We start from the raw sequence: 13,233 nt of genomic DNA, 5'->3' as shown, positions 1-13,233 counted from the left end.
ATGGCCTGCATCTTGCCAGCTTTGAACATGGGACATTACAGCACAGGAACAAGATCTTTGGTCCAGTGCCTGCACAGATCATGATGCCAGTCTAATCTAAAACAATCTGTTTGCAGAGGATCCATATCCCTTTATTTCCTGCCCATTCATATGTCTGTCTATATACTTCATAAACCTTGCTAGTATGTCCTCTTCTACCACCTGCCATGGCAAAGCATTCCAAGACTTTCATAATCTGAAATACTTCTATCAAACGATTCCAAACTGTTCTTATAACTAATTCATTTTAAATCAGGTAGAACTTTAGTGAACTTCTTCTACACCCTCTCCAAAAACACCACATAGTGTGGTGACCAGAAATGCACACCATATTCAAAGTGCAGCCTAACCAAAGTTTTATACAGCTACATCTTGACTTGTCAATTTTTTAAACTCATTACCCTGACCAATGAACATAAATATGCCATATGCTTGCTTTACCAGCCATCCACTTTCGAGAAGCTATGGAATTGCACTCCAAGATCCCTCTGTAAATCAATGTTCTGAAACACCCTGCCTTTTTGTATACTTTGTTCTTGTATTTGACCTCCTAAAATTCATCACCTCACACCTCTCTGGATTAAATTCTACTTGCATTTCTCTGCCCAAATTTCCGACTGATCTATTCTTTTACCACCTTCTTTACAATCCACAACTCTACCAATTTTTGTGTCATCTGCAAACTTAACAATTTACCAACTCACCATGTTCACCAGGAGACAATGGCCTTGACCAGCCGCGAAACCTAACGTCTTGAAAGGATATGATGCCTCATTCGCCGATGAGCTAAACGCATTTTAAACAGACTTTGAAAGGGGGTTCAAAATTACACCTGTGCCAGTCCCTGCAGCATCTGGTGGCCCTGTCATCTCTGTTTTGGAGGCCGACATCAGAACATCTTTCCGGTGGGTGAATATTTGCAAGACATCATGCCCTAATGGTGAACCTGGTAGGGCTCTGTAAACCTGTGTCAAACAACTGATGAGAGTTTTCAAGGACATCATCAATCTCTCACTGCTGCAGTCAGAGGTTCCCACCTACTGCAAAAGGGCGACGATGATACCAGTACCCAATAAGAGCCGGCTAAGCCTCCTCAATGACTATTGCCCTGTGGCACTCACATCTACTGTGATGAAGTTCTTTGAGAGGTTGGACATGGCTAGAAACAACTCCTGCCTAAGCAAAGACCTGGATCCGCTAACAATTTGTCCACAATGGATGCAGTCTCACTGGCTCTCCACTCTGCCTTGAATCACCTGGGCAACAGCAATACCTACATCAGGCAACTTCATTGACTACAGCTCAGTGTTCAATACAATCATACCCTCAGCTCTGATTAACAAGCTCTAAAACCTGTGCCTCTGTACCTCCGTCTGCAACTGAATCCTTGAGATCACAGTCTATGCAGATCGAAAATTTCATCTCCTCCTTGCTGACAATCAACTCTGGCGCACCTCAAGGAAGTGTGCTTAGCCCACTGTTCTACTCTCACTACAGCTGTGACTCTGTGGCTAGACACAGCTCAAATGCCATCTATAAATTTGCTGACAACATAATCTATAGTTGACAGAATTTCAGATGGTGACAAGACAACAGTTGGCCAGCAGTTCCAGAGAAAATCATAGCCATTTCAAAGAAAGACACAAGCACCTCACTTACACATTCCCAGGAAGTGGTGTACTGAGTGAGTTCGCAAAGCTTTCATTAAATACTACACTCTCATTGGCCAAGTATTAATGTACCCTTATTGGTTGATTGAATGTGAACAACATGGTTTTGTTCAGCCTGCAACCTGGACATGTCTGACAAAGTGTTAAGCTGGTAGAGTTTGACTTTTCTCTTCTAATATTTTTCATCTACGCCGTATGCTCCATAATGTGTTGGTTCTCTGCGGAATGGTATTAAGTGAGGTACCAGTTTAAGTCTCTAACTTAAGTGCAAGCACTGAAAATCCAGGACTTTACTGAGTGACACGTGATGGCATGTGGAGTGGTAGAGTGGAGCCTATTTCCTCAAGAAGCCACTCAGGCCGTACAACAGTCCACAACTGGTAAGAATCGAGATTCCTTTTTTTAAAATGGTACCTTTGCCACAGATTTCATCCTTTTACAATGTTTTAAGGGGGTTATGAGCTATAGGGAGAAGGCAGGGAATTCAGTTGAAAAAAGTCAGCCATGATTGAATTGCAGAACAGGCATGATGGAATAAATGGTCTAATTCTGCTCCTACACCATATGAACCTTTGGTCTTTGATCATGAATACACCCTTGTTGATAGCTGGCTCAACATGATCTAATCATCGCCCTGACCTTCTCCCAATCACATCTCCACCTCACAGTCATAAGATCATAAGACCATAAGACATAGGAACAGAAATGGGCCATTTGGCCCATCAAGTCTGCTATGCCATTCTATCATTATTGATTTATTATCGTTCTCAACCCCATTCTCATGCCTTCTCCCCAAAACCTTTGACGCCCTGACAAATCGAGGACCTATCAATCTGCACTTTAAATATACCCAATGACGACCTCCACGGCCATCTGTGGGAATGAATTCCACTGATTCACCACCCTCTGCCTAAAGAAATTCCTCCTCATCTCCATTCTAAATGGATGTCCCTCTATTCTGAGGCTGTGCCCTTTGGTACTGGACTTGCCCATTATAGGGAACATTCTTTCCACGTCCACGTTATCTAGGCTTTTTAATATTCGGTAGGTTACAATAAGATTTCCTCCCACCCCGCCCCACATTCTCCTAAACTCCAGCCAGTACAGCCCAGGGCCATCAAACACTCCTCGTACATTAACCCTTTCCTTTCATTTCAGTCTTGTCAAGTCTTCACTGAAGCACAACAACAACGTTCCCTGCTTACCTTTGCCTACTTTCTGGGAAAGAAAACTAGTACTTTAGACAGATGCTGTTTAAGGTTTCTGCTTTCAAGCTACGGTGACCTACAGTTTTTAGTTAGTGCCTCTGTTGGCCAATTATTTATAATTTCACATTGTTCTGTACAGTTCTAATTAAAATTAAAGAAACTGTCCACTCCGAATCCACATTTCTCCCTCTGCACCTGGGCCATCATGGAACACCTGTCAGGAAGACTTCACCATCAAAATGGACCCAGTGGAGAGAAGACAGCTGAAATTGACCCTGAATTTCACTGGTCAGGCAGGAGGGAAGTTGAAGGCGGTAGAGACTGTGTTGGCGAAGTGGGGACAACTACTCTCAGAGAGGAAACCCCTGTCCAAGCAGGAAGAACAGGTGTCAGCACTCGCAATGATGAATCAGCAAATCACCACAGACAGCCAGAGTGAGCTGGCTGCCATTATTGCTCTCACTGCTCCTGTTCAGCAGCTCTCACCCAGGACAGTCCAACTTCCCATATCCTCCTCTATAGCAGCCCCATCAGCCTCAGCCTCCAGGGTGGCTCTTCTCCCTCTCCTCTTGAAACTGTGGCCATGGTAGAATACATCAAGGAGACATTGGCCTTAGGATTTATCCCTCTGTTAACCTCACCATTGGGGCGGATTCCTTTTTGTGAGCAAGAACGAGGGCAACTCTCATCCCTGCATTGATTATCGGCCCCTCAACAACATCATGGTGAAGAGCCATAACCATCTTCCCCTGCTTGCCTCTGCACTTGAACATCTCCAGCAAGCAACCATATTCTCCAGGGTAGATCTGCATAATGCTTACAACCTGGTTTGCATGCGAGAAGGGATGAGTGAACGACAGCATTCAACACCCTGATTGGCCACTATCAGTACCTCATGATGCCATTTGGTTGAGCCCACGCTCCTGCCATTTTTAGGCCCTGGTCAATGGGGGCCATGGGAAATCAGTTTGTTTTTGTGTATTGGATGACATTCTTACTTACTCCTGTTCTCACCAGGAACATGTCCAGTATGTCCAGAGGATTCTCAGACAGCTCCTCGAGAACAACCTTTCTGCCAAGCCAGAGGAGTGTGAGTTCCACAAAGAGCAGGTGACATCCTTCGACTACATTCTTATTCCTTTCACTGTTCAAATGGACCCATGTAAAATTCAGGCAGTTACTGACTGCCAAACCATCTATAGTCAAACAGGAAAGGTGCTTCAAGGACAGATCACAAAAACCTCTCCTACATTTGTGACGTCAAGAGCCCCAACTCCCACCAAGGCAGTTGGACTCTCTTCTTCACCTGGTTAATTTCACCCTCACCTACCGTCCTGGCAACAAGAATACCAAGACTGATGCTCTCTTCTGCCAGTCTGACATCACTAAGGACAACACCAATCCTAAACACATACCTCCCTGCACATTTTTCAGCTGCTTCGGTGATTTGATGAACAGAAATATATATATTCCTTGTTGAGTATTTTGCTGGCAATCTCAATGCTAATGCAAATAGCTTTTCTATTTCTCTTGCAGACTTTCCTTGTACTGTGATGTGGCTCTGCTGAAAAGAACTGTGAAATATTTGAGCAGCCTTCCCTGCGATTAGCCTCCCTAATACGTTGTGGTCCCTAAAAGAAATAAAAGCATAAGACGTATCCTTATTATATTGTCTTATGTAATACTTTGTTTAGTGATTTTGTCTAATCTGTAAACCAATCTGTAATCTGTAAACTGGGTACATGCAGAAAATGTGACATTAAAATATGTGCTTATATATTATCATGGAATTCTATTACAACTTTAAGCACGTCTACAGGGAGTTTGGCCTCATCATGTAGGACATCAATAGAGTAGCTCCTTAGCAGCCAGCCAGATAGTTTAAATAACGTTAGCTATGCTGATGAATGAATGACACCTGTTAAACTCACCTCAACATGTCTTTTACATTTTAACCCAACGCGGGCAATAGAAAAGTCACTGTTGCAAATAGTGCAGCCAGCAACACTGTCATTATTTTTGACCCCTATTAGGCAGGGGTACACTTTAATGTAGTCTGCGGTGAAGTGCGTTTTATATTTTTTTGAAACACTTTGCCATGGTGGTGCAGGACACGAAACTGAACTGATGGAGAGATGGAGGTCGACTGTAAAGCCCGCCCACAGAGAAAACTGATAGGTCTATTTAACACAAAGAGAGACCAATCAGGATGCTCGCTCTTGCTCCCGCTCTCGATCTCGCTCCCACTCCGGTTCTCGCTCGCTCTCCCACTCTCCCTCTCATTTCTGGGATATTGTATATAACTTGCGGGCGTCAGGGAGCTGCTATTAATATGCGGGAGACTCCCAGAACTTCCGGAAGAGGTGGGATGTCTGCCATTCTGTTGGTTTTGGACTGGTTCTCTGAAGCAGCCCACCTCATTGCTCTCCACAAGATCCCATCAGCTCATGAGACGGCCACTCTTATGGTTCAGCATGCATCGAGGCTGCATGACTTCCTTCAGGACATGGGTCTGATCAAGGACCACAGTGCATGTCCAGTTTTGGAAGGCTTTCTTTTTTCTTTTGGGAGCCACAGCCGGCCTTACATTATTTTTCTACCCCAATCCAACAGCCAGACTGAGAGATTGAATCAGGAGCTGGAGACATCGCTGCACTGCTTTATCTTTTCCAACTCCACAACTTGAAGCCCTCAACTGGTTTGAGCAGAGATTGCCCACAAAAACCTCCAAACACCCTCTACTGGCATGCTTCCCCTTGAATGCCAGAAGTTATTCCAGCTACCACTCTTCCCTGACCGAGCGATTGATGTGGGAGTCCCTGCTGTTGAATAGTTGGTCCAACGCTCTGCACCCAGAAACAATATGCTCAGCAAGCCAATCAGTTCCACCAAAAGGTGAGTCCTCTCAAGCCAGGGGAAAATTTGTGGGACCATTCATAGTGCAGAAGGCTTAATCAGCAGAGCCTCCTATAGGCTGCACCTCCCATTATCCAAGAGGATTCACCCAGTGTTCCGTGTTTCCTTGCTCAAGACAGTGACTTCCTCTCCCCTTGCTCCAGTCACAGCACTCCTCCACGCCCTCTGCTTGGCAGGTGTGTCCCCGGTCTATTCTGTGCGGCTCCTTCTGACATCTGTCTGGGTGTGGGGCAGGGTCCAATACCTCGTGGATTGGGAGGGTATGGCCCAGAGCGACATTCTTGGGTTCAGGCTCGAAACATCCTGGACAAGTCTCTCTTCTCAGACTTCCAGCGAGCCCAGGTTTCTGGCACCTTGAGAGCTACACAAAGGGAGCGGGGGCCCTGTTACAATGACAGAGTCTGCTGTGGAGTCTGGGCACTCTGCAGGCAAGCAGTTGGAAGAAGACAGCAAGCACACACGTAAGAATGCATACTCCAGCCAATAACTATTTCTTTGTAACTGTATTTAACTCCCTTCCTTTCATTTCAGTCTTGCCAAGTGTTCACCAAGGCACAGTGACGACAATGTTCCCTGCTCACCTTTGCCTATGTTCTGAGAAAGAAGACTAGTGTTTTCAACAGACCTGCTTTAAGGAACAGTATAAATTTTGTTTGAGTTACTGCTTTCCAGTCATGATGATAATGTGAGTTTTTAGTTGGTTTGAGTGTTTTCAGTTAGCCTAAATAACATGCATTATTTTCCTTTGTTCTGTACAGTTCTAATTAAAACTGAGCGAACTGTTCACTCTGAGGCCAAGTGTCTCCCTCTGCACTTGGATCAACACCAAATTCAACACTAAAACGGAGAGAAAATCCAAAAATCTGAGATGCAAAGGGACTTGGGAGTCTTTGTGTAGAACACCCTGAAGGTTAACTTGCAGGTTGAGTTGGTGGTGAGGAAGGCAAATGCAATGTTAGCATTCATTTCAAGAGGTCTAGAATAGAAGAGCAGGGATGTAATACTGAGCCTTTATAAGGCACTGCTGAGGCCTCACCTTGAGTATTGTGAACAGTTTTGGGCCCCTTATCTTAGAAAAGATGTGCTAGCATTGGAGAGGGTCCAGAGGAGGTTCACAAGGATGATTCCAGGAATGAAAGTTTTATCATACGAGGAACATTTGATGGCTCTGGAATTCAGAAGGATGAGGGGGAAACCTTTTGAATGTTGAAAGGCCTAGACAGAGTAGATGTGGAAAGGATGTTTCCCATAGTGGGAGAGTCTAGAACAAGGGGGCACAGCCTCAGCATAGAGGGGCATCCATTCAAAACTGAGATGCGGAGAAATTTCTTTAGCCAAAGGGTGGTGAATTTGTGGAATTTGTTGCCACATGCAGCTGTGGAGGCCAGGTCATTGGGGGTATTTAAGGCAGAGATTGATAGGTTCTTGATTGGACATGGCATCAAAGGTAACGGGGAGAAGGACGGGAACTGGGGTTGAGGAGGAAAAGGATCAGTCATGATTGAATGGCAGAGCAGACTCGATGGGCCAGACGGCCTAATTCTGCTCCTATGTCTAATGGTCTTACGGTCTAAGTTCCTGTCAGCCAACCCATCATTTCTTAGATAAAGGGCCTGAAACTGCTCACAATACTCCAAGTGCGGTCCGACCAATGCCTTATAAAGCCTCAGCATTACATCCTTGCTTCTATATTCTAGTGGTCTTGAAATGAATACTAACTTTGTGTTTGCCTTCTTTACCACCAACTCAATCTGCAAGTTAGTATTTAGATAATGGTGCACGAGGACTTCCAAGTCCCTTTGCAACTCTGATTTTTGAATTTTCTCTGTTTAAAAAATAGTCTATTCCTTGATACCTTCTACCAAAGTGCATGGCCATATCGTTTCCTACACAGTATTCCATCTGCCACTTCTTTGCCTATTCTCCTAATTTGTCTAAGTCCTTCTGCAGACACCCTGCTTCATCAACACTACCTGCCACTCAATCTATCTGCATATCATCTGAAAACTTGGGCACAAGGCCATCAATACCATCATCTAAATCATTGACATGTAACGTGAAAAAAGTGCTCCTAACGCTGACCCCTATGGAACACCACTAGTCACCGCCAGCCATCTAGAAAAGCTCCCCTTCCACTCTTTGTCTCCTGCCAGTCAGTCAATCTATTCATGCTAGTATCTTTCTTGTAATCATCCTCACTTTTTCTTATCATCTCTTCTCAATCACCCCCTTTGTGGGATCTCTAACTATGTCTTCATTCTAGTCTGCTGGATGCTGCCAGTTATGTAACAGACTACACTTCAAATGGTCCACCCCTTTAATAACCATCTTTAGCCAAGGTTCTAGTATCAATCCAAAATGGCCTGACATGTTTTCTAGAACAACAATGTAATCTCTAGTCATTTCCTGGGTCTCCAATTGTTGGCCCATATTTCCTCATATGATATCAATTGGAAATAGGGTTGCCTGCCTCAGATACAAATATTGTAGATGTCTGGACATAACCAGATTATCTTCCTGCTTTCAGATATCATCTCACTAAGTGGCTTCAGCCTCGCCCTCATTCTCAATGATATTATTAATCAGAAAAGCATCTCCATCCTCTCCATACAATAGATTGAAGGGCATTCACACTTTGTTCTTGCTAACAACATTTCCAGTATGTCTGGCCCAGAACTGTCCTGCCATCTGTTCTAAATGCAGCTCTGTCAGTTACAAAACTGAGCGTTACTTGGAATCGATTTTCAGTACCTTATCATTACCTTATGTACTTTGGTCCGCACCTTACTTCTTTGTGATCGATTGTGAATTTTGACATTCTTGCTACAGAATTACATGATAGCGATTCTTTCAAGCTCCTCCTCATATCCTACCAGTATAGAACTGGCATTCTCTGTGCAGTTGTAGCATCTAAAGAAGCCTGCTGGCAGAGTATGCAGGCAAATACACAGCACGAATAGGCTGTATCCCTTTTTCAGAGGGGCTCCTCACTGACACCTCTCTAATACTTTGTATAAACTCTGAGAGCAGTTAGTCACATGACACAATCCTTAAATAATCTGAAGTGTTCTCAACCAATATTAAGTAAACTACACAGCTAAGTTTTTTTTTAATCCATAATAATAAATTCCATTATTTTACAAATACCAATTTAATCATAACAGCAATTTAGAAGGGAAGGATTCTGCTTAGGATGAGTGCAGATTCAGTAAAAGACTGATGTGAAGAACATAGAACATAGAATAGTACAACACAGTGCAGGCCCTTTGGCCCACATTGTTATGCTGATCCTTAAACACTGCCTCCCATATAAGCCCCCACCTTAAATTCCTCCATATACCTATCCGGCGGTCTCTTAAATTTCACTAGTGTGTCTGCCTCCACCACTGACTCAGGCAGTGCATTCCATGCACCAACCACTCTCTGAGTAAAAAACCTTCCTCTAATATCCCCCTTGAACTTCCCACCCCTTACCTTAAAGCCTTGTCCTCTTGTATTGAGCAGTGGTGTCCTGGGGAAGAGGCGCTGGCTATCCACTGTATCTATTCCTCTTAATATCTTGTATACCTCTATCATGTCTCCTCTCATCCTCCTTCTCTCCAAAGAGTAAAGCCCAAGCTCCCTTAATCTCTGATCATAATCCATACTCTCTAAACCAGGCAGCATCCTGGTAAATCTCCTCTGTACTCTTTCCAATGCTTCCACATCCTTCCTATAGTGAGGCGACCAGAACTGGACACAGTACTCCAAGTGTGGCCTAACCAGAGTTTTATAGAGTTGCATCATTACATCGCAACTCTTAAACTCTGTCCCTCGATTTATGGAAGATAACACCCCATAAGCTTTCTTAACTACCTTATCTAGTGTGAGAAGGGACTGCCTTAGGTGGATGCAGTGAAGACTGCAAGTACCAGTCAAAGTGTGTAGCAGCAAACACGAGGGATAGTACAATGTGACTGTAATGACAATAAAGCGTATAGAACATAGAACATTACAGCACAGTCCAGGCCCTTTGACCACAATGGTGTGCCAACCTTTTAACCTCTCTAAGTTCAATCTACCTTCCCTCCTACATTGTTCTCCGTTTTTTCTCTCATCCATGTGTCTATCTAAGAGTTTCTAAAGTGCCTCTGATGTATCTGCCTTTACCACCACCCCCAGCAGGGTGATCTGTGCCCCAACCACTATGTGTAAAGGACTTACTTATCCCGGACATCCTCCACATTTTCCTCCAATCACCTTCGTATTATGAGCCCCGGTATTAGCCATTTCTGCTTTGGGAAAAAGTCTTTGGCTATCCAATCGACCTACACTCAGCGACCACTTCATTAGGCACCTCGTGTACCTAATTAATTGGCCACTGTCAGTATTTTGTGGCCTTCTGCTGCTGTAGCCCATCCATTTCAAGGTTCAACTGTTGTAATGCATGGTTATTTGAGTTACTACCGCCTTCCTGTCAGCTTGAACCAGTCTGGCCATTCTCCTCTGACCTCTCATTGACAAGGTGGCTTCACCCACAGAACTGCCACACACTGGAATTTTTTTGTTGTTTTTTTCACACCAGACGCTGTAAATTCTGCAGACTGTTGTGTGTGAAAATCCCAAGAGATCGGCAATTTCTGAGATAGTCAAACAAACTTGTTTGGCACCAACAAGCACTCCACGGTCAAAATCTCTTAAATCTCCGAACAACAACTGAAAGCTTTTATTTATTGAGTTGCTGCCAGATGATTGGCTGATTGGATGTTTGCATAAGCGAGTAGCTGTGCCACTAAGTGGTATGCCTCATATGATCTCGTACACCTCTATCAAGCTACCTCGTATCACTCTTTGCTCCAAGGAGAAAAGCCCCAGCTTGCTTAACGCATCCTCATAAAACATGCTCTTTAATCCAGGCAGCATCCTGGCAAATCTCCTCACATCCTCTCTAAAGGTTGCACATCCTTCCTTTAGTGAAGCGACTAGAACTGAGCACAATATTCCAAGTGCAAGATACGGTGCAGGCTTGGTAGCCGTTGTAAGATTTTCTCAAATGTTAACTGGAGAAGGGGCAATTTTGAATTGACAAAGATACATCTGGCTCAGACAAACTGCATAAAGGTTAGCAATCATTAACATGTTCGAACAATGAAAAGCCTTTTAAATTCAGTGCCGTTGCCATGAGGGAGAACGTGTAAAATTCTACCTGGTGCCCAGAGGATTACCATCACGAAAGGGTATAAACTAGGACGAGAGCAAACAGCAAGTGCCAAGTTACCATCTCAAACGGCAATTTGGTTGAGTAAAGAACGCCTTCTGCGGCAAGTAGGTAGAAGGCATCTAGCTATTTCGTTTCTGGGAGATTTTGAAGATTTCCCAGAAAGAATCTCCGTGGAATTTCATTGCAAAAGACACATTTAAAAAGTTGCCGGAGAGGATCAAAATTACAGACAAGTCTAGAAGACTCAGAAAGCAACTGAAGTTATAGTTGGTTGTTAATATTTTTCTTCCTGTGTGTTCAGTCTCGTTAATAGCACGGTCCAGTACAATCTAAACCCCGAAGCGGTGTAATTCGAAAGAGATTTCCTTTCAGGCAGAATCAATGAGTAGTGTAAACTCCAGGGTAAGCGAACACAGAGCACACACAGTACAAGTGTGCGCAATATTGTTTCTCAATCGCATATACTCACTGCTCTTAGGATCGACAGCAGGTTGAGATGCTGTTACCTTAGTCACGGCGGGATGAAAATAGACCAGGTTAGAAGTAGTCCACCTACCTTTCATATTCAGCCAGGAAGCGAACAATGATACGGAAAGAAAAGCACCAAGAGAAAGTGCCGTTAAAACCCTTCCATTCCTGAACCTCATTTCATGACATCCCAGAACCGTGCTCATCGAACAGAAGATCGTCTTCGCGTAAAGAATTAAATTGGTAATGTTTCTAACGCTCTCCAAAAGTCCTGCTCTCAACTAACTCTTCCGACTGGATGAGCTGTTCGGGAATCTGTTAGAGATAGTAGTCCGCTTTCATTTCATTTTCTCACGCCGCCTTTCTCTTTCAAGTGTTCAGTATCTTCAATCATTTCCAATTTTTTTTATTTCCATATTTTTTCCATTTCTTTCTCTTCTGCCAGTTTTTCTCTCGCTCTGACTAGTTCCGTTCAGCACGTTGTTTCGCACAGTGCCGGATAGCTCTCCTCCGTTCGGACCACCGCTCAATCTTCCTTCGACTCAGTCCCTCCCCGCCTTCATTGGAGTGTATCGCCGTTCCTCCAGGACTATTCACGCCCGAACTATCCGCTCTACCTCGCACGCAAAGTTTCTTGTTTCACTTCCCTCTCACAACTGTTGGTAACTCTACTGTTCCCTTTTTTGAAGATGTTACGTAAAGACACATCTTTAAGCTGTATGTTTGTCACTCCAAGGTTATCTCTCAACCGTTTTGCCCTTTGGAATATTGTTGCCTTACGACTGTATTGTTGGCTGTATGCACGGTGCATCTCTGATATAAAAAGGAACTTACCCTATAAGGCGTTTGCAGCCTACAACTGCCAGGACCCTCTAAAAATTTCCTTGCGTTCCAAGAAGTCTTTAATTTTATTTTATTTTTAGTTGCTTGAAATACAAAGAGAAATCCAGAACCAAAATATGGAACTTGCTGGACATGTGTATTAAATAAAATGCCTGGATATACTCATGGCAGATCAAAAACTTCTGAGTTAAAATTTCTGTTGTCGGTGCTTTTGTCAAAACTTCTCTGAGTTAAAATTTCTGTTGTAGGTGCTTTTGTCAAAACTTCTCTGAGTTAAAATTTCTGTTGTAGATGCTTTCGTTAAAACTAGAAAAAATTGGATAAGGTGCAGAGAAAGAGGTTGGGGGATAGAGCAGAGAAAGTGAGGAAAATGTCTTGGGTTAGCCGGAGATGCTAAAAGCAGGTGTAACTGGAGGAGGTATAAAGAGGAGACAAGACTCCAGATCCTATTCCTGACTGATTGCATCACAGCTCGGAAAAAGATATCAGTGCCCAAGAACTGAAGGGCCTTCAGAAAGTGATGGATACAGCCCAGTAAATCACAGGAAAAGTCCTCCCACCAGTTGAGCACATCTTCAAGTGCTGCCATCATGGACCCCACCCCACCATCCAAGCCATGCTGTCTTCTCATGGCTGCCATGGGGAAGGAGGGACAGAAGCCTTAGGTCCCACACCACACCACCAGGTTCAGGAACAGTTACTATCCTTCAGCCCTCAGGCTCCAGAACCAGTGTAGATATATTCAGTCACCTCAACACCGATCTGATTCCACAACCTTTGGACTCACTTTCAAGGACTCTATAACTCATGTTCTCAGTATTATTTTTACTTATTTACTTATGAGACCATACAACCATAAGACATAGGAGCAAAGTTAGGCCCATTGGTC

General features: G+C 43.9%; 1 protein-coding gene across 1 annotated transcript in view; it reads right to left on the bottom strand.

Annotated features, from left to right (window-relative positions):
- Window positions 1-11,947, bottom strand: part of LOC134345637 (alpha-1,3-mannosyl-glycoprotein 4-beta-N-acetylglucosaminyltransferase B-like) — a 175,030-nt gene extending 163,083 nt beyond the window's left edge. Inside the window, exon 1 of the mRNA XM_063046630.1 lies at window positions 11,590-11,947. Coding sequence (XP_062902700.1) covers window positions 11,590-11,707 — 118 coding nt within the window. The 5' untranslated portion in view covers window positions 11,708-11,947. The remainder of the gene's footprint in view (window positions 1-11,589) is intronic.
- Between the last annotated feature and the right edge of the window lie 1,286 nt (window positions 11,948-13,233).

This window comes from Mobula hypostoma, chromosome 4, assembly GCF_963921235.1.
Source record: "Mobula hypostoma chromosome 4, sMobHyp1.1, whole genome shotgun sequence".
In the NCBI taxonomy this organism is placed as follows: Eukaryota; Metazoa; Chordata; class Chondrichthyes; order Myliobatiformes; family Myliobatidae; genus Mobula; species Mobula hypostoma.
The sequence above is the reverse complement of the archived record's forward strand: the minus strand, read 5'-3'. Positions and strand labels throughout refer to the sequence as shown.